This window comes from Leptinotarsa decemlineata, unplaced genomic scaffold (assembly GCF_025532065.1).
Source record: "Leptinotarsa decemlineata unplaced genomic scaffold, Ldec_3_MD MMD2_P_RNA_scaffold_5, whole genome shotgun sequence".
In the NCBI taxonomy this organism is placed as follows: Eukaryota; Metazoa; Arthropoda; class Insecta; order Coleoptera; family Chrysomelidae; genus Leptinotarsa; species Leptinotarsa decemlineata.
This window is the reverse complement of record NW_027412532.1, coordinates 20,234,337-20,257,878: the sequence shown is the minus strand read 5'-3', so window position 1 is coordinate 20,257,878 and position 23,542 is coordinate 20,234,337. Positions and strand designations below refer to the sequence as shown.

Genomic DNA, 23,542 nt, shown 5'->3' with positions numbered 1-23,542 from the left:
TGAAACGGTCAGAGTAGATTTTTAAGGCAATACATTCCTTCAGAGTGCAGAAACCCTTCATTCATATCAGCAATGCCTGAATTCAAAATGTATGCTATTATTCTCAATAAAAATCATTACATTTCCAAAATACAAATATTATATTTCAAAGAATATCCCTTGGAAAAATTAACGTTTCCTCATTTTCTGGAAAAAACAGAATATATTTGAATTTTTTCTGCTAAATATATTCCGACGTAAACTGCTGTTAAAATAAAAGACTACTAGCATTATTTCCAATTAGCCACAACAGTGTGTAACTTTCACAGTAACGCAGATTGTAGTACTTAATTTTTTGTGTTTCTAAAACAAATTCAAATGAACTTCAATATCCCAAACTTACTTTAAACTTTAGAATTAAAGTCAGAATATTTGAAATTATTGTCTCTACAGGACAAAGCAGATTATATATGTCTAAATTTTTTTCTCTCATAGTTTCTGTGCAGCTTGTAACTAATTTTCATGATTTTTGATGAAATTCTTCGAAAAAAAAACTATATTCACAAATATCGATTTGAATTTTGATATAGAAAAGTTCACATCTACGTTAAAACAACACAAAACATGCCGCATCGGTTTCTGAGGTCACTTGAAGATCTTTTAATTGCATTAATTGCTAAGTTATTAATTGAAATTTTGTGGATTGAGGGTGGTTATGATGTGCAAGAAATTCCTGAAGTGACTAACGTATTCATTCAATATGGATAGACATTATGCATAGATGACCTTTTTTAGAGGCCTATAAAAGATTAACAATATGTAATGTCTTGTGTTATATCTCAAAAAAATTAGGCAGCGCTGATAAAAGCTTCCCGGTTGACACCATCACACCGAATTCTTATATACACATAAACCTTCCTTTCGAATCACTCCATTCATTGCTGAAAACCGTTTGAAAATTGATTGGAAAAGTGAAATTAACAACCCAGTTAATTTGCCAGAAGGTCTTATACGGTTTTAATAAATTCAGATACCGACCAATAATCACTGGAATATTTCTAACCAAAGTGACGGAAAAGTGTAAATTTTTTTTATGCCGAAAAGGATCTATTATTTTATCATGGCGAATGAATCATTTGGGTCATGGGGCGATAAACTTTAGATCAACCCTACACCCTAGACAAATATAATGGTGGTTTATCGTCCTAAGAAACAACTAATTTATACAGCATTACAACAAAATTTTATAAAATGATTTTTTCCTATTGAGAGAATGATAAAGATATAAGAAGGAAATTTAATGATGAACTATCCTGTCAATGTTTTCAACTTCTTCAATTACAAATCTGTGAAATGCTTTCTCTCGACACCATGTCACTGTTTTGGCGTTAACTTCATTTCATTCATTGTGAGTGGAATATTCTGAATTAATCTATCGTTTTTAGTATTTAATATAGTTAAACTTCGTATTTTACACTAAGTAATTTGGACGAATAGTTCAAAAGTTATCACGATAAGATCAACTTGACGCAACGCAGTGAGCCATTATGCGTCGCGTCTACTGGAGACGACAGGAGACGATGCGCAGGGGTAGAGGGGCGGTCTAAGCAATGAAGCGTCATCGCCGAGAACGCGACCTGAAAGCGGGCAGATGCGTGAGGGCAGATCTCATTGACGGTTGTGTTAGTTTTGCAAACATTTTTTATAGGTAACATAATTCGTTTCTCGAAGCTATTCATTACTTATTGCAGTTAGCATATTTTTTTAATAACTGCATTTTTAATGTAGAAATATAAATTACTAGCTGTTGCTAGTATTTTAACTTACAGCCGAAGCTACTGAAGCTAAAATCTTTAAATGTGCAGGTAAGTTCTTTGTATAGCGTAAATGAGCATCAAGAAAGTGGATCAGGAATTTCCACCCCAAAGGAAAAAAATAGGGGTTTAGAGATTGTATTAAATTTCGTCAGTTTTGAAGTTGCAAACCTGAAGTTTTGGATTAATAAAAATATTGTAACTATTTGTTTAAAATGGTCTGTCACGAAACTTAATGTAACAAACCAGATTCTATAACAACAACTGGTGCATATAATAAAAGTGTAACTGTACATGGAGATATTCATTAACGCAATGGAACACAAAACATTGATCTCAGAATTTTCAAAAATTTCAGTATCTCATTAACATTTAGTGTTTCATTCATTTCGATCGTTTTATAAATAAAAATGTTTTGTTAGTTCAAAGAATCACACAACTATTCATTGGAAAAACCCTATTCATTCATTCGTTCGTTCATTCTTTCATTTCGATCGTTTTATAAATAAAAAGTTTATGTTAGTTCAAAGAATCACACAACTATTCATTGGAAAAACCCAATAAAAATTCTATAAGAACTTTCACAATTAGAGGGAATACAATCGGGGCCGAAACTGTTCGTCTGCTACTGCAGCAGGCATCCTCAGTGTTATATGTCTTGACTGTGAGGATGCAGTAGTAGACGAAACATTTGGTCTACTATTCTATAATTTGTTTAAAATCTGTTAACCAGCTGTCGCACTCATACGAACGACAACCCTCAGAATTCGAAACTTGTGCGAGCTGAGGATTAACGAGGTCTCATCATTCAACGTGTGATTCTCATAAATCAAATCAAGCAAAAACGTAAGAATATTTTGCTGTTATTAAATCTGGAAGGACCCAAAAATGTTAGCAGTTACTGATTGGTATCTGAATTTATGTACGCCGTTTAAATCTTTTGGCAAATTATCGTTTAACGTGTGTTATCGTTTTCACTTTTCCACAATCCACAACATTCACGTGCCCCACCAACATTTGAAGACATGCACAATAAACTCGTTCTTCACTTCAGCATTATAAAAATCATTATATTTTGAGAGTTTCTATATCACTCTATGTATATATATATATATATATATATATATATATATATATATATATATATATATATATATATATATATATACATATATATGCATATATATATATATATATATATATATATATATATATATATATATGCATATATATGCATATATATATATATATATATATATATATATATATATATATACATATATAGTCAGTCATATATATAGTCAATCCTCGATTGGTTTTTCACATTTTGTCTTCAATCGAGGACCGCCTGCCCGGTACTGACGATGCCCAATAGGCCCAATAGTTACATGTTCCCAACTTGAACACTATTCATTTTTGTTTTTTTGTAAGAATCAGGTCGCAATAAAATACGTTTTTTTAACAAGTACGCCAATGCCATCGCACAATCCTCATCGACAAGAGCTTTCCTTTCTCGCTCTACCACTCACACAAATCTATTAGAAATCGTTAAATCCTGGCTCCTCGCTTGAAGAGCTCCATCCAATTCCACATGTCTTCTCACAGGATCAGGACGTGGACGAAGCGACATTCTGTTATTGAATGCCTCGGGATCATCTAAAGGGATGAGGAAGTTCGTCAACAGTCCACGAAAAGGGTCACGAATATGTCGAGAGTTGCAAGAGATAAATTGTTAGCTATTGATTGGAATCGGATGGGAACGATAAAAATATCGGCGAAACTTTATTAAAATCCGTGATTTTCTGACGAGCAGTCGGAATGTTTTATATTGCTTCGGTAAGAGTTCTGGAGTAATTTCGTCGAAAGTATTTTAGTTCTTGTCGGAGTTTATTAATCAATGTCGACGTTGGGATCTTTGGAATTTTTATTTTTGTGAAGTAAATGAAAGAAGTTCGTTAGCGAATGACTGTAATTATTATTGAGAGTACTTGAATTACATCTCTGATTCATTCTGATGCTGACTTAAACGAAACGAATAAGTTTTTCAATTATATATTTCATTAAATATCAGAAAATCCTGAGAAATCAGTTCTAAGAACTAGTGAAACAAGTATATCTGAAATATTTTTTCCAAAAAATGTGCAGATAAGTTTATTAAAAGTTGGGTCATTTATATTTCTATCAAATATAAAGTACATTATTTTTGTTTCAAAATATGGGTAGCAGGGAGTTCGATATGTTTTCCTAATGTCTCATTCCAATGACTACAAACTTTGTAGGTTTCCTTTTTAGGATAGCAACAAGATTGTTATTCATTTTCAAAGAAGGAGATAACTATTGAATTGTCTATATTTCTAAAAATGTGTCATTGTTTCACTTTCAGCGACATTCGTTAGGAATTATCCAACACATGCAAATGAAGCAAAGCAAATTTTCGAAATTAACTTGTATTTTTTTAATTTCAAAGTTATGCACAAAATTATCAGAAGTATATATAGCAATCAAAATGAGTTCAATATTACTGGAGCTTTTTCCCAACACCAAACCGTTATTTTAAAACCTCGACACGTGTTTCGATCACCAAGTGATCACTTTCAAGATCATCTTCTCTTCTGTTTTCAAACTATGTATATACCAATTCATAAAAATGACAATAAATGTGAGATGTACGATTACAGACCTCTAACTCTTATCTCTTCTTCTTCTTGAAACTCTGTAGGATATTGGAATCTCTGCATATGCTTCTCACAAGTTTTCTAGAAAATCGTAAACATCAAGTGAAAATTGAAAAATGTATAAGCGAAGTATAGTATATACGAAGTAAATTCGAATGGCATGAAAACTAAATAGTTACCGAATGTCGACAGTTTCTTTGTATGGCATAGGCGGCGTGGTATGAATTTTTTGTCTAATCATTATTTTTTTCAAGTAGGACGTTTTCAATTGCATTAAATAATAAACTTTTCAGACCCAGATATTAGACTTTTATTTAGCTCTTCGGATTGACTATAACCTACACAATCCACACAATCATGTGCACTTGTTGCACAATATACTATTGTGCTTCTCTCAAACTGAATGAATTCTCAGAGAAACAAATAAAAGTAAATGAAAAGTATATCCAGAATAAGTATTGTTTAATCCCAGCGTAATATAATCACTTATTTTTTCATTTATATAAATAATCACTCTTATCTAATGTACACGTTACTCTAAAGTTATCAGTTTCACGAAGTTTTTCAATATAGTTGCCTTCGAGGCGATACAATGATTTTTGGGGTTGTTTTTTTATACCATTTATATAGTAGGATTTGTCTTTAGCCTCGAAATTGACCTCAGTTTTGACGATTATCTCTTCATCGATGCTAAATTTCCTCTCCAGCGAGCATTCTCATGTGTCCTGAGAACAGGAAAAAGTCGCTGGGGACCAGATCTGGAGAATCTGATGGATGCGGAATCAATTCGGATTCCAATTCATGCAATTTCACCAAAGCTTTCATTGATTTGTGACACAGTTCATTGTCTTGATGAATCAGCACTTTCTTTTTGTTCAAATGGGGCCGTTTTCTTGCAATTTCATCCTTCAATACCGCTATAAATTAGTCGTTGTTGATGGTTTTCTCCTTTTCAAGTCGATGAATGCGCATCCTAAAATACTAATACCATAACCTTGCCAACCGACTGTGCTGTCCTTGCATTCAGATGACGATCGTATTGATTCTGGTGTGAAATGATGGAACCATATTTTATCCATTGTCACATATCGACGCAGGAATTCGTTTTTTTTTTTTTTAGTAGAACAGCTTCAAACACTGCTCAGAATCATCAATTCGTTGTTGTTTTTGGTCGCGCGGCACCTACTTTGAACAGAGCTTTCACATACCCATATATACATAATATTAATAATAATATTCATTTGCCAAATCTTCTTAGAATTATTACATTGATTATTGAAAAGCATAAAGGTATCCTAAGTATGTTCATAGATAGTGAACAAATAAAAACGGTTGCCACATAAGTTCACATGGAACCTGTCTGTGGAAACAAATGTTTTTTTTCGTTTCGTCTTATGAGAATCATGCTTTTTCTACCTCATCAGTTTACAGCCTGTTATTGCGGAAATAATTAACTTTCAAATTATCTAATAAGCGTATAAAAAAAAATTTAAACTAATCAAGAAGAAAAGAAAATAAAAAAATAAGAAATATGAATCAATTTGCTGGATCTACAATGCTTTTGATGAATTGTCTAGTTTGTTCAAGAATCCACTTTTTAATGCGTTTTTTCATCAGACCAATATTATTAAGTGTTTTAACTGAGAATAAAACATGATTTAGAAATTAAGCTCCAATATAGATGGATCATCTTTGACCAATTGTTCTATTTGCAGTGCTGCAGAGTTTTGTTATCGTGTTATTTGATTGTGGGGTAAATTTTTAAGTGATTTCTATTTCTCAGAATACATATGATACCCGTTTTAGAAAACAGTTGCCTTTAATCTAAAATTTTTAATTTCCCATAAAGCTGTTCTGTTGGATAATGAGACCTTTTGATACATATAATTTTCAAAATACATTAGTGTATTTTTTCTGTATGTACATGCACGATATGTCCAAAACGTTCCTTTGATATCTTTAGATCCTCAGCTATCTCAATCATATTCACTTCGAAGTCATGCAAAATTATTTCGTGAATATTTTTGATGTTTTCATCGGTAACAGCCTCTTTGGGGCTTGCACTGCGTGCTCATTTTACCTCATTTAAACAGCAAATCATCTCTCGATGGTTTATTTTTTTCACCAAAAAGCAATGCCCTTCCAACACTCGAAACTCCTTTTCATCCATTTTCTTCAAACTAACAAAAGTTGCTTCACTCAAAATGTTCCATCCCGCAAACCAATAATTCAACATCTATTAAATTTGTATGCGTGTCTTTTGAACGTTAGGCTTATACGAATTCAATACTAGAAGCGTCATCTATGTGTTAGCCTTCTAACTTTTCAGCGAACTTCATACATATTTTTCTATATTTAATTTTTTTTGTAAAAAGAAAAAAAAAATGTTCATGTTATATCTACCAAAAATCACTTTCTTTTTTTAATTCTCAATTTATTGTTTCTCCACAGGATGAAACATAATTATATTTTCAAGCTACAACCAATCATCTACTGTGAACGACGCAAAGCAAAGATCAGTCAGTTTGAAATGAAATGCCCGAATCCTTCGAACGCATGATTTGTTTGATTTCTCTCCATCGTCTCTGCCTCACACCGATAAAATAACAGCTTGAGCCGTATTATTTTCGTTCGAATACGTTGGCATTACACACGTTCGTCAAATATTTTTGGAATGTCTCGAGACCTGTGTTTTTATACCATTATTAGTATCCTTTGCTTTGATGTGATACTAGAGGCTTCCACCCGAGTAATAAAAATCTTGTTCGATTCAGAGCTGGAAATGAAATTTGTTGAAACGAAGAGTTTTTCAAATATATTATGTGATCGAATGTCAGTTGGTGGCTCATCAAAATCATCGATAAAAACTCTGAACTGTAGATTGTAGAATCGAAATTTTTCACCTTCAAGCAAACGTACCTATGGAATCTTCTGGCATTTAATTTCAAATTCCCCTCTGTCGAGTACACATACAATACAAGAGTCCTTATAAAACCTCTGAAATAACAAATGTTCATACAACTAAAAACCAAAGCTTCTTTGGTTTCATGTCATTAAATATTTTGCACGGTATATAAGGTATTCTTATATATTCATCAGATGTAAATAAATATTTTTATTATAATCAATTTACTACTGGTAACATTGAAAATTAAATCAATGTGTTTAAAATGGTACACTGACAATGTTCCTAAATATATTGTCACTTTTCTTGTCATTAAGGTCGATCAACGATCACATTTTCAAATGATCTTATCTCTAACAAATGGAATTGAATAAGTTCATAATATTCACAGCAAAAAATTTCTTTGGAAGTGTTTATTACAGACATTCTATAGAAGTTGTATTATTAAATGTGATAACGGCTTGAAATTGACCTTGGGCCTCTTCAAGGACGAATTAGTGCTACAATATAGAGTTGTTACACTACATCTCGGTCAAGTTAGTAGGTACATCTAGATATTTGTCAGCGGGTTAGTAGTTTACAAGGTTTTCGAAAGTTTCACAATATTCTTATATTATGTAGTGGTACTGCTAAAAACAACAATTTTATTAGGCAATAAACCGTGAAATGAAATTATAAAATAATAGAAATAAACAAAAAATTAAATGAATCAAACAATTGATTCAGGGGAAAGTTCAGAGAAGCTGAATAAATGTTGTTCAACGACGTATTCAGAAAAGCTAGCGTCGAAATATGCAACATCTGATAAAAAACGGAGAGAGAGAAGAGGTGATAGGTGAAAGCGTTCAAATGACCTATAAATACTTATCTCTCGGAGGCGATTGTGAATACTAACAATCGAAACCTCGTGAAGTAACTTTCATTGAAAACTTCTTGAATTTTTCATTCCATTTTTAGTTATTCAATTCTTTCAATTTTTTCCTTGATTTTTTCTATTGTTATTTCACGGTTTATTGCTCAAACAATTGCTTAGTAATATTTAGAAATGCTTCCTTATTGCACATCTACAATATAAAACCAATCTATATACAAAATATACCGATACAGAGCTGGAGCCTCAGTTGGAACATTTAAAAATCCTTCCTTATTGCACATCTACAACATAAAACGAACCTATACAGTGCTAGTCAAAAGTCCCCTCCCCCCCTCGTATCTTTGGAACGGGTATACTTATAATAATGAAATTTGGAGGGTGGAAATAAACGGATGTAGGCTTCTTAACTGGTCATAACAGGTGACGCAATAGTCATAAATGACGTCACAAGGCCACTGTGACCAAAAATTTTAAATGGGACCCTATGGCAAGTGACAGCTCGTTTGAAACGTATTGAAAATACCTATTCAGTCATACCAATTTTGTTTGGGTTTCGGCTGATTTTGATTGATAAATTGAAGAAATACGAAAATTATAGTTTCGCATTTAATTAATAAAGATTTAAGAACCAGTTCTTATAATAAGTGTTCAAAATGTGCTCCATCTACTTCCTGGCAGTAATGCATCCTATTGCTAAACTCTTGTCGTACTCGTCCCAGTGTGTCAGCGGAAATTGCCCTACATTCTTCAACAATTCGTTGTTTCAGAATGGCAATACTGTCAAGTGCTGTAGCGTAAACCTTAGATTTCAAGTACCCCCATAGAAAAAAATCTAATGGTGTAAGGTCCGGTGACCGAGCTGGCCATTCGATCGAACCTCGTCGTCCAATCCATCTACCACGATATTCTTCATCTAGGTAACGTCTTACTGCACCGTAATAGTGTGCAGGAGCACCATCTTGTTGAAACGTTATTTCCAAGTTGTCGAATTCATCTGGATTATCTTCTAGAATTTCAAGAATTAACGCCTCAATATCAGTTTGTAACATCTCCAGATACAATTCACCGGTTAAGTTAGCATTGAGAAAAAGAGGCCCAACTATGTGGTTTCCCAAAATACCTGCCCAAACATTTACTTTTTCTGGAAATTGAGTATGTTTTTCACGAAAGATGTGAGGATTTGTGTCACTCCAATACCTCACATTTTGAGTGTTAACATTTCCATTGAGAAAGAAAGTACTTTCGTCACTAAAACAAATTGTCTGTATGTAGCCTGGTTGTTGGTTCATTTTATCGGACATAGTTTCACAGAATTCTAGTCTTCGGTCGGGGTCATCATCTGAAAGTTGGTGCACCATTTTTAATTTGTATGGATGAAATTTGTTTTTAGCCAACACCCTATGTACTGTCCTTTGACTGACTTCACAGATAGACGCAACTTGGGCTGTGGAAGAAGTAGGGTTCACTACCATTTCTCCAAGTATGTCAATTTTTTTGTCATCACTAATTGTTGGTCGACCAGATCGTTTGGCATCTTGAACACTACCTGATGCTTCAAACTTCCGAAGAAGCTCCCTCAAATAAACCCTCGATATAGGGCGATCGGGGTACCTCTCATTAAACAGTCGTTCCGTTGCATGGAAATTGTTTCTACATTCACCAATTATTAAGATAGCTGCTACTTTGTCGGCTACAGTACGTACCATTTTGCCTATGTAAACACTTAAACGTCTCGTTAAACAATAGCTTAGGTAAATTTTCAAGGTATAAACACTTTTGACAAGTAGATAATTCAAACACGTCAACCTTTCTGACAATGAACCAGAGGCGTACTTTAAAATCTTTATTAATTAAATGCGAAACAATAATTTTCCTATTTCTTCAATTTATCAATCAAAATCAGCCGAAACCCAAACAAAATTGGTATGACTGAATAGGTATTTTCAATACCTTTCAAACGAGCTGTCACTTACCATAGGGTCCCATTTAAAATTTTTGGTCACAGTGGCCTTGTGACGTCATTTATGACTATTGCGTCACCTGTTATGACCAGTTAAGAAGCCTACATCCGTTTATTTCCACCCTCCAAATTTCATTATTATAAGTATACCCGTTCCAAAGATACGAGGGGGGGAGGGGACTTTTGACTAGCACTGTATATTAATTTTCACCGTCAAAAAATATAGCGTTACGGAGAGACAGTGATGAAAAAGTAATTTTCATATGTGAACGCGTCCCTTTTATCCTCAGGGCGCGTTCCAGTTGGAATATTCGAAAATTATTCATTTGACATCTAAGGAGCACCTATATACCAAATTTTAGCTTCTTAGGACTTACCAGCACGGAGAAACAGAGATGAATGAGTGAGTGTAAAGTTAGTGACTTTCGTATTTATAAGTATAGATGAATCCAAACATTTCAGCACCATCTATAATTAAAAAACATATCGAACAAAACTATTTGCCTTTCGGATCTATTCTGAACAATTCCTTTTTCAAAAACATGTATAGATGAAAGGTTCAATACAAGCCATCAAACATAGTTCTTTTATTCGTGAATCTCATTCAGTATAATCAAAATGCAATTTTCCCGGACTCGGAAACGGAATTCCAATTGCAATATAAGCGACGTTCTAGTAAATTATTTACATTTTACACAACACACGTACGCGACACGTAATTGCGAGCCAGATTTCTATTCTACACTATTACTGACCACCTGTTGAACTTTTGGAATGTTAACGGTTTTTCTGGTGGTTTTCGAGTACTCGTATACGATTCACAAAAACAATTTCAAATCTGAATGTCTGTCTGTAATCAAACATTAAAATATGAGTGTCATCGATACTCTTAAAAAAACCCTCAAAAACTGCAAGGATCAAATTTGGGGATACTGTTTTTCATTTCATACATTATTTATCATTGAGTACTTACTATACAGTGCATTTCTTTAATTCCCCCCCCCCGCATTTTATTTTTTGAACGGGTCAATTCGAAAAATTTTAATTTCAGATAATGAAATTAGTGAAATTGAAATTGGCAGATGAAACTTTCAAGATGGCGACTGGGGGCCATCTGGGAAAAAAATTTAATGGAAAGTGGGGGTCTTATGACACATCATTTTGAAGCTCCTGACGAATACTTTACAACCCTAGAATATAATGTCACTATCTTCAACTACTACAACATGGCGGAACTTTAAATAATTGCCTGAATACATTGGCATTCAACTACGAAATAGTTGCCTGTTGCCTTGAACTTCTTGACCTATGAACAGCCTATCCGATATTTCACGCCGAACATTTTCGAACACAGTAACGTCAATATCCCTACAAATATTTATTATTCTCTTCCGCATATCCAATATTGAAGCAGGTTCAGTTTCGTACACCTTTTGCTTCAAATAGCCCAAATAGCCAAAGGTGTCAAATCTGGCGAGCGGGCTGGCCATTCTGTAGGACCTCGACTTCATGTTACGGTATGAAGAGTTTCTCAACGTTTCTTCAATATTTCGAATTTAATATAAAAATTATCAGAGTTTGATGCTAAGTTTCAAATCGAATTCTTCTCTAGTGTTCAGAATACTCTTCTATGTTAAATTGAAATGGGTATATTTTTTAGCCCACTGCTTTATAAATCGTACTTACATGGGCAAACGCAATCAACACTTAACATAAATTATTTTTTCAAGAGAAATTGTAATTCAAAGTAGAGAAGGAACCTCAAACGTGTATTAAATCCAAAACAAGCAGAAGAATGCTGCAGTTCTGGGGACAGTGCTTGTCTTAAATATTTTTTTTGGATCATTTTTTAGGAAATTTCGAAAACTTTCTCATAATTCGATGACGTTCTTTATAACTGAAAAAAAACATGGATATTGGGTAACAATTACTATAAGTTTTTAAATATTTTGATCATATTACTTCACGTTTGTGAAGCATTGTTCAATATTCGTGGAAAAAATTTTTATTATGTCCGAAAAGACTATAACAACTAACCCACTTCTAAAATAATACTTCTCGACAACAATTTAGGAAATGAACGTTTTTTCTTCTTCATCTATTTTGAAACAATTGATTATTATTATACCAATGAGACCAGAATTCAGAGAGAGTATATTCTCTCTTCGTGACCTTTTTGAGCACTTTCGAGTATAATGAATCCGGCTAATCCCTTTATAATTGCTGGGGCTCTGTGATGTGGAAAGAATTTCTCGTTACACCGATCTCAGGCAAAAATTCAATTAGATTAAAGCCTGTTGTTTTTTTCCAAACTTTGATGATGGTCAGCGAATGAAAGCTTGCGAAATTATATGAAAACAATGAGAGAAGCTGAATATTTTTGTTAACGGTTATATTTTCTTTGTATTCTGAAATTTTTTCGGTTGGTTTCTACTCGAAATTTCTGGACGAGAAATTTCACAGAGAATTCAATTTGAACTACTGAAGCGTTTGCCAGAGTATTGAATGAATCTAGTGGTAACATAATATGGGATTTACGTAAAATTATCGTTTCTTTTGCAAGAATTTTCCTGAATTGTGTGAAGATTCATGTTTTAATAATAGATAATGAAAATGCAATATCATTAACGTGTTTTATGAAATGATGTATTATAGAATATTCGGAGTTGAAAATTCAACACAGTTGTGATTACCAACCGAAGTAGTTACATCATCATCTCAACTCAAGACAACAAACAAATCAGAGTATAAAATGCTGTATAAGAAATCATCAAAGTATTATCAGCCATATTGAGTATTTCTTCCACCATATTTTGAACTTCAAAAATATAATTATTGCAGCTTCTCCAAGACTATAGCTACAGTTTCGTTCCGAAGTTTTAATGAAAATGCCGTCGAATATATCGCTCAACATTTCTATCATTTACTCTCTCCAATTCATCTTTGATTCACTAATATATTCACTAATTTATGAAAATACTAACTTATAGTGAATATAAATTCACCTACCGGTGAAAAACAGTGATAAAAAGATAATTTCGTTTTATGGACGCGTCTTTTTCTTTAACGAGGCTGGCGCCCCAGTTGGAATATTTTAAAATCCTTTCTTATTGCACATCCAAAATATAAAACGAACCCACATACAAAATTTCAGCCTCCGAAAATATATTTTCATATATACACGCGCTCCTTTTATTCCAAGGTGGGGCGCCCCAGTAGGAATATTCAAGAATCCTTTCCTATTGCACATCTACAATATAAAACGAAGCTACATACAAAATTTAAGCCTTCAAAAATAAAGCGGTACAGAAAAACAGTGATGAAAAGCTAATCTTCATATGTAAACGCTCCCCCAGGACGATGCGCCAGAAAAAAGATATCTCAAATCAAGTGTTGTTGGAAAATACAGAAAACAATTATATCGATGCATTAAACCATATTTTATTTCTGATATCAGTTTTCACCTATTATATCATTTACATGTCATTTGGTATCATTGTTTGAACTTTTATATATCGATATTATTGTTCCCAATAATATCGCACCGGGTGCTAGATTATGAGGATTTTCTCCATCATTTGTATTCTATACATTTACAAATGGAACACACCCCGTGCCTCCAAATTATGGACATATTTATAAGAAACAGTATTACTAAAAATATTCCACACTAGCGAACCGACTCCATGTGGTTGGCAGAATCGAGGGATCATTGGGCAACAAAGAATCCACCCTGGGTATATTCATAGATATCGAGGAAGAGTTTGATAAAACAACCTTTCCAACAATTACACTCCAGGAATATACCCCTGGTAGTAGGAGAATGGATATCAAGATGCTCTCTAGTAGAGCAATAAGTATCAATGTAGAAGACATCACAGTGAGAGGACTGGTCATGAGGGGATGTCCACAAGAAGGAGTCTTATCACCCCTTCTCTGGAACATAATTCTGGATACCCTGATTAATCACCTCAACAATAATGGATTCTACAGAATTGCATGTGCACACACTGTGCGATAGATGGATGGGTTCAAATTAATAGAAACATGGTGTAAGGAACACTCACCAAGAAGATTGAGATGGTCTTCTTCACCAGGAAAATAAGTTTATCGGGTTTCAAAGCTCCCGAAATCTTTAAAAGCAAACTAAACTTCTCTGAAGAGGTGAAATACTTTGGTACTTTCCTCTACAGGAAGCTAACATGGAACTCTCACCTACAGAGTAGAGCAAGGAGAGCATATGTGCTTATGAGCAATGTCCGAAAATATTGGGACGCACATGGGGTCTTTCACCCGGTGTGGTCACCTAGATCTACACTGCAATAATAAGACCTACGTTAACGTACGGAACCATTGCATGGAGACCGAAACTTCTACAAGCAACGGCCATCCAAAAATTATATCAAATACAGCGACTGGTTTGTTTAAACATCACAGGAGCCATGAGAACATCAACAACCGTGGCATTGGAATTAATTACGGGTCTGACCACTCTGGACGTTAAGGAGGTTGCGTTAATGGCCATGTTACGATTGCGCAACCTCTGCTGCAGGCAACCATAGATGCAATTGAACCTAGGTTTGTCTTTAATAAATCCTACAAAATACAAATAAAACAGAACACAGAATCAGATGCTACAAATGCAATACGCATATGTACAGACGGCTCAAGAACCAAAGAAGGCTCAGGATGTGGAGTGTACTCCAGATCACTAAGCCTAAGGATTGAGTGGAGAATGGCAAAAAATACCAGCGTGGTCCAAACAGAACTGGCTGGTATCTCAATCGCCACAAAAGAAATAACCAGGAAACGAATTTATGGCAAAAACATAACAATCTGCAATGACAGCAGACAAGCCCTATCAGCCTTGAACAGACAACGTGTTAATTCAGGACTAGTACTAGAGTGCCACCAAGATTTAGCCAAAGCCTTAGTAGATAATAACATTATCCTGAGGTGGGTTAAAGGGCACAACAGGAGTAACGATAATTGCATTGCCGACTCTTTAGCCAAGGAAGCGGCTGGACTAAGAATTTTAGGACCCAGTGGCACCTACGGCCTGATGACTTCGACAATTACGGAACTAGCCACCCATGCTCACCCATGCTAAATCCCTAAAGAGATGGGATGAAATCAAAGGATGCAATCTTACCAGAATTACTCTGGACGACCCTGGGAAGCTGGCGCCGAAGAAATATCTGGCAATGACCAGGAAAAATCTACGCTTAACAGTAGAATTTCTGACTGGCCACTGTCAACTAAGGAAATATCTCCATAATATGGGGCTAGTGTACACACCTCTATGCAAGATGTGTGAACAGGAAGATGAGACTGTCAGGCATGTCCTATGCGAGTGCCCAGAGTTATCATCAATAAGAGCGTGTGTCTTCGCCGAGTCTTGGCCTACACCTGCCGATATAAAGGAGATGTCTCCCAGCGACCTCTCCACCTTCCTGGAAAGGACAGGATGGACGATGAACTAGGAGGACAACTCCTCGGAATGATGTACAATGGGTCACATGTGGCCTAAGTGTTGTGGGCTTCCTCTCACCCTCTCTACTCTACAGATACAGAACAAACACTATTACCAAAAATATTCCACAGTGGCGAACCGGTTTCACACTGGTAGTAAAGCATATATATCTTTTTTTTCTGTTATAGTATTATATTAGTTTATAATAACTGATAATAATTTTCTTTTATTCATAGAAGTTACTTGAGCAAAAGTATATTCACAGCTATCAGTATTGATTTAAAAATCGGTGAATACCTGTCTACCCAATGTTAATCTACAAAATGATTCACTACGCAATCAAAATGCAATTACAACCTTTTTTCATCACACGTCTCGCATCCGTTTATGAGGCTGTTTGAGTTAATTTTGTCTCGTGATAGTATTAATTAATGCAATAACTCCTAAAGTTTTCATTTAAATTTTATGGTTTACAGGAATCAATAAATTATACACTCAAAACTTCCTGTTCTATGACTCTCCGTTGGTGAAAAGCGTATAAAAACCCATTGGGTAGTTGTTGACTTCATCGCGTTCAGACAGACAGACAAACGCTGCGGAGACACTTTGTTTCATGATATGAAGGTTATAGTTGGTTATACTTATCTCTCCCATGATATATTGGCTGGATAAGAAGCTGCTGACGGTGAATATTGACAAAACGCATTACGTACCATTCTGTCATAATGCAGCTGAAGTACCCCTGTTCGATTAATTAACAATAAAAACTCATACACCTTTCAATATCTTTCCTGAAAAGAAAATAAAATACTTAGGAATAATTCTAGACACCAGTTTGAAATGGGACGGACCTCTTTATTAAATACCCCGTCAAATTTAGGAAACTTAAAGAACTCCTACCTCTAAAATATCTCAAAACATACTACTCGCTTGTGGAAAGTTGTATATGCTATAGAATAGTAGTGTGGGGAGAAGTATTCATCAAATTGAAATTATGCAAAGGCGTTTTCTCAAATTAATATTTTCTAAAAATGGTAGGTATCCCTCTAATGGATTATACATCGAAACTCGCATGTTGAACGTACGACAGTTGTATTTTTCATGCTCTAGCACTAAATGTCATACAAATAGACATACGGCATCGCTTTCTTCACATCAGTACCACACCCGCCAAAGAGATCAGTATACTACATCCCTAATGGTCAGGGTCGTTACTCAAAGATCATTTACTTACTTTGCGCCTAAACTCTATAACCGAATACCTGAAAATATAAAATCTATCTCAAATATCAATCGTTTTAAAAAAGAGTTGAAAGAGCATATTCTTCAAAGTCGGAGACTTGAACTTCTACGTCTATTTGATTAGATGAGAAAAAACCACACGTACATTTGCTATATTGCCCACTTACAATTCTATAATACGTATATGTTTATATATGTATGTATATATGTGTATATATGCGCACTATCGTTTTGTTAATATATATCACATCCATTTTCAACAATATCCATATCGATTTCAACATGTTTTTATATATTGTTGCTAGTACGCGTATTTTATAATTGTGATTTTATACTCAACTGTCAATTTTATTTTATGTTTGTATGATTTTATATTTAAATGATATTATATGTTAAAACTGACTACTTATATTTGTGATTTTATATCATCTTGTGGGTTTTTAATTGCATATACTGAGTATTTCATTTACATATGCGAATCCCTTTTCCATAATTCATTCTCACACGTTCATCATACATACATTTTTCCATTTGGATCTCTTTTTCACCACATACAAGCAACATCTGATGCTTCTGTGGTATCTACGATGTTTATTCAACCGTATGTATTACTTTAGTTATTTCTTTTTATGATTTGAACCTGAATATTATCTTATTATAGTGATTTGACAAGAATGCCATAACTGTTTTCTATAACATATTTTTTGTGAATTTTTCTACTTGCATAGTAATCAACTAATATGAATTCCAAGTATTGAAAATTATAAAACTAACCGATATGAAACATGTACGTATCCTTATAGTCGTCAGATGTATTCAAATTCCATTCGTATCGCAAAGGCATTTCTTCCGCTCCACTAACTCGTTTTCTTTGATTTTTTTCCAGGGAGCTTCCTCCAGCTTAGTAGTAAAATTCGCCGATACAGAAAAGGAACGCCAACTAAGACGTATGCAGCAGATGGCCGGAAACATGAGTCTTCTCAACCCCTTCGTGTTCAACCAATTCGGTGCTTACGGAGCCTACGCACAGGTAAATCTCAACAGAATTCGGAATTCTTCGCTCCCGAGAGGGTCCTTTGAAATTAATATCCAAGTTTCCTTTTATCTTTTTCGGGTAGAATGATTCTTGGATACTTTGCTGATTTAATTCAATCCTTAATTTAATGAGGAGCAGGAATCTAGTGGTCAGATATTTGCTTGTTTCTGCAGAGTGCTTCGGGAATAGTTACTTGGTTGGTTTGGGTCAATGATTTCGCAGAATATTGGAATATATCTAAATAAAGTGGAAGTAATCGACTTAAATAATAAAAAACCATTAGTGTTTTCCAATTATTGATAAATCAATAGCCAAAGCGCAACTAAGGATGGGAGCAATAATAATACAATATTAGGTTATTCAATACTAACAAATTTGAGAAACGTGTAGTGATTCCTGGATTATTTATAATTTGAGAGATGGATTTCAATTGTGCAGTGTTTCTTTATTTCTCATTAAAACATATTGTTGAGTCCTTCAACATATTAACTGAGATGAGAGTCTCGTTTTCAGAATTTCATGATAAGATAGATTGAGAAAAAGCAGTTCAACAAAAGCATATACGGTAAACCTATGCAAGCAGCATGAACAAAAAATCTCTTCAAACATACAAAATTGAAATGAAAATATAAAAAATCATCTCAATAACTCAAATGGTGATTTATCTGCGATATAAAAGTCCGAATAGTGAAATAAAAAATCAATAATTATTGAAATAGATAGATTTCAGTGATTTTTACGTTAATGATCTGTTTAAATCTATTTAAAATCTGTTTTTCCGTTAATCAGCTGTCGCCCCCATACGAACGACAACTCTCAGAAGTTGAGAAACTTGTGCGAGCATCTTAAGGAATATGAATTCCTATAAGATGCTTGTACTCTCCACCAGCTAGAGATAGCGCAGACTTATCACTCAGTCGCCTCCTGATGGGTCCAGGAAGGTTGGACGCTGAAAAATGCAGAACTGAAGATCTCACAGAAGAGACCATGGGTTCCATGGAGACAGTTAGTTCCAACAACGATGTACTCAGCGACATTTCTACCGTAGAAAGGTTCTTGTGAGGAACCGGTGATCCCACATGTTTCGAAAGATGGAGGTAGCCTTGAATTTTATACCTTCCTTTCAGAAATTGACGCTCTTGTTGGGAAACGACTTACATTTGAACGCGAGCTTGGGCAATGGATCTATCATCGAAGGTGTGTTCTGTGTTTGAATGCCTGGAATGAAAATAATTGCTCCAGTGACGTTATTTGAAGAGGCTTTGGAAGTAGTCCTGAGAAAGCCATACTGGTCGAAAAGAAGAGGGATCGCTGTACAAACTGCAGGTTCTGGGAGAAACAGTGCGAGAGAACGCATGCAGAAGGTCCTGAATTCTGTGGTAGGATAGATCGAGAAAAATAACTCAACAAAAGCCCATCTAGGTTGCCTACAGTATCATTGACCGGGAGGATCAAGAAAGAGAGACCAGGACTTTTAAAAATCCGGTTTGAGGGTATACAATTTTTGGAGAAGGGTGTGTTTTCTGTCGATTCCAATTGTACCGATTCATATAGAAGGGGCATCACGGGTGACATCACTTCTCTTCTTTATTTGCAAAGGAAAGACGCGAAAAAGGCCAACGTCCACGAATCGACTCCGTTCGTTCGAGTGCATCCTCGTAGGACAGTTGAGTCAAAACTAGTTTTTTGTCTCGAAATCATAGATGACGTGTTCACAGAGGAAGATGTCATATTATTTTCTTGTCTTTTAAGAACACTGGAGTCCAGAAATGCATGCAGTACCACTGACGAGATTTATGGGGGTTAGAAACAGCGCGTTCTGGTGTTGTGTTTTTGGTGTAACAATTGAAAATAGGACAATCATTATGTAATAGTTGAGTGTTTTCAAAAATATGCTACTTTTTCGAAAAATAATTGGCTGTTTGACGAGGAATTGGTCATCTTTAATAGTAAATGAACGAAATATTCATCTTCACAAACTAATAATTCTTCAGGAATCGACTAAAAATTATTCCCATTGAAATTGAGATTAATCGATATAATAATTTTTGAAGGATATAGTTAGTGCGTGCACTAGACAAGATGTCCGTCGAAATACTTTTAGTATTCTCGTGTACCATCAGTATCGGTACATTCTTATCAGAAGTATAGATGGTAAGAGATGTCCGCTTCTTCTTCTTTCATTTTCTTATTAAAATATCGTTTCATCTTCCTATGTTTCTTTTTGCATAAAGTCATCACACTAGACAATCAGAAATTATATGTGTTACAGTAAATTTGGAGGGATCCATGTCATATTAGCAATTGCGTGAAATAATATTTGTACCTGACTTTCTGACTTGGTTTTACTTTTCAACTTGGTCAAGACTTTGGTTTTGTTTGATATATAGAAATGGAAAAAATAATTTTCGTACCGACAACAACAACTTTTTATTTACATATTACCCTCTCAATTCTTTTCATACAGGATTAAATAGGAAAATTAACACAAACATACTATAAAATTGAATAAACAAGATGAACAAAGACAAACGTTTTAAATCAAACTTCCGCAGGAACACTCCCTCCCAGTGATGAAATCTTATTCATCACTATCGTTTATGTTTATTAACATCCAGAAGACAAAGTTTGATAACAGGTCTTCATTGTACCAATATTAATTTTAACATAGACCAATCTTACATTGCCATCTGCACCTGGATATGTTGCAGTGACTACACCTTTGGGCCAAGTATTTCTCAAGAATTACCTGTCGACTATAATCACCATGTATCCAACCTTGATTTTTCTTATGGGTGATGTGCACCATTTTGTTATTCTGGTTAGTATCGACAAATATTCTCTGATACAACGGCGCCAGAAATGATCAGCGAGCAATTGAGATTTTCACCACTTTTTCCTTGTGAACAAGTCATTTTCTTCAAACTTTCCTACAACTCGTGTCCAATAAAAAATGGTTTGGTGTTAAAGCTTCAGCATCTGAATGATCCAATGATACATGGATGAGGGGGCGGCTGTTCACAATATGTTCAGCTTCTACAACTTCTACAACTTCTTCTCGTGGTATCTTCTTCAAAATGTCCCGTAGAGTTGTTTTAATTGACTTGATGAGTTTTCCAACTGCCTTCCATGTGTGAAGCAGAGGATGGAATAAAGTAAAACGCTATATTGTCGGTGGTCAGTTGAGAAGTGATTTTATTCGGATCAAAATCTTCAAGAGACTTTCTCAGTTCTTTATTGTCACCTCTCAAATTTGTCCCATTGTCAGACATTATTTTTTTAGGACACCCTCTTCGTCCGATGAGTCTTCTTATTGCTATTAGAGCTGAGGCGGTACTTAATGATTGGGCAATTTTCTGATGGACTGCACGAGGTGCTCATGCAGTTGAAATGTACTCCATATCTCTTCTCCCGTCGGCGACCAATTGACACCTGCATTGGTTCAAAGTACTACATACCTACTATGGTGAAAGGTCTGACAGAACGAGAACTGGGTAGGGGTGGTGCCATCTCTGGAATTACTGGCTGAACTCTTTTTTTGCACCACTGACAGTGGCTCCAAGAACTTCTTACGGCTGACCTAATATTGAGAATCCAATATCGTTATCGAAGCTCGGTCACCACATACTCTTGGCCATTATGGGGTTTATGATAATTGGAAATTTACTGTCTGTGTCTGAATCGTTAGAGTATACTACTCTGCTTTTCAACATTGAAACTCCTCAGGTTGGTCGGTAGCCAAGCGGTTCGGCGTGGGTACTTTGTTCACTCACTCGAATTGACTGCCGTGTTGGTCGGTGGTTCAAGCCCTAGTCTGAACGATCGATCTTCACTAGCTATCGTCCAACCCGTGTTAGGAATCACACGTTAAAAGGTAAGACCTCGTTAATCCTTAGCTCGCACAAGTTTCGACTTCTGAGGGTTGTCGTTCGTAGGGGTGCGACAGCTGGTTAACGGAAAAACAGATTTTTAAACAGATCTAAAATCGGCGAAAGTTTATATATTCTGTTAGATGAATCAACTATTTTTCCGTTTCGTAGTGAATGAATTTCTTCGGAAAAATTTTCGATTTGAACATATTTCAGCCAAATTGTTTCTGTAGTATTTATCTCCGAAGTTTGAAGTTCGGCATTGTTTGATGATCTCAACATCTAAACTGTTGCTTGAAGTAATTTCACCATGACCATGACGAAAATCTTTTCACATCTGTTTAGATCTGAGTTGATTTGCTTGGTGACACCAACAAAATTTTTTTTCACTTCTGATATATCCAGAGACTTTTGGTCATTTTGAGACGATATCTGTCTTCTTCATATTCAAGAAACTGAAGACCATTAAGCCATCTACTACCAGTTTCCTACAAATATAAGTTATTGCTCCTTGTAGCATTATCAGCGATATTTTTTTAGGGACCTAATTCCAATGTGTAACGTCTGTGTTTTCGATTATTTCTGCCACTCTATGTGCTACAAATGGCTTGAAAATCACGGTATCGGCCTTGATGATCCATCCAATGACGGTTTTTGAATCCGTCCAGTGAGTCAATTTTGATATTGTGATTTTCTTTGATGCAAACTGCCAGTCTACTCATAATACGTGCAAGGTACTACAAAGATGGAAACTACTCTGAATAAGTTCAGTACAAGATTTACTCACCATTTACACTCTTCTATAAAAAGAACATAGGAAGATACGCTATAATCTGAAGTTTCTGGCCAACAAGTACCACTGAACGGTAGCAGCTGGATTGCATGCCTCCGTTTCTCTCACTTTATATTCAGCGTAACATTCCCCTGAAAAACTCGATCGTCTAGTTTTCCCTTTAATGACAATGTATAAGGCATCAACACACTAATAATGACACGAATTCAAATTATATTTCCCTGGAGTGAGGGGCCTCCATTCCCTAATTTCGTAAGCAAAGTCACGCAACCACTTTGGAAACACTACAGTTTATTAGTACTTAATTTCGAGGGAATTGGTTATTAAAATCCAACTTTGAGGGTAGAAATTGAAAGCTCAATAATGATTCCAATAATGCTATACCGGTGCTGTGCAGGAGTTGTTTGAATCGTCGAGGACTTCTAATTAGTTTAGTTTCCGCAAAGGCGTCCTATATGCGAAAGAAAGTTTTTGTTCTTCGTTACAGAGTGAGAGCTTGACAGGTTTATATCTCTAATACTGTATCGTTATTCTACATCATTCAAAAGTTTTCACGAAATTTTGAAGAGTTCGTTCAAATTTCCCCTCTCTTCAATACTTGTTTCGAATCAAGTTTTTTATGAGGGTTATTCATTTTAATTGTATGTATCACAGAGTCAAGTGGAATCAACATTGCTTATTGGAATCATTATCGGCTATTTATGAAATTGAATATGAAAATATTCATATCAATAAGACTATCAATGTTATTTTTATTGAATCTTACTAATGAGGTTTGTTTTGATCACTACAAAAGGTTAATGGAGTTGCGACACGTGTTTCGCTTCACAATAGCGTTTTTAAGCAAGAACAAAAATGTTCATATCTCACTGAATACTTGGGAAAATTTCAGCTAGACGTGACAATAGGAATCAAGCTACAG

The 23,542-nt window shown here is 35.0% G+C and overlaps 1 protein-coding gene across 2 annotated transcripts in view; it reads left to right on the top strand.

Moving 5' to 3' along the window:
* bru3 (CUGBP Elav-like family member bruno 3) overlaps positions 1–23,542 on the top strand; it is a 256,980-nt gene that overhangs the window by 209,980 nt on the left and 23,458 nt on the right. For both annotated transcript variants that reach the window (XM_023166239.2, XM_074169682.1), the window contains one exon: positions 17,809–17,952. In XM_023166239.2, the coding sequence (XP_023022007.2) occupies positions 17,809–17,952 (144 nt within the window). The remainder of the gene's footprint in view (positions 1–17,808; positions 17,953–23,542) is intronic.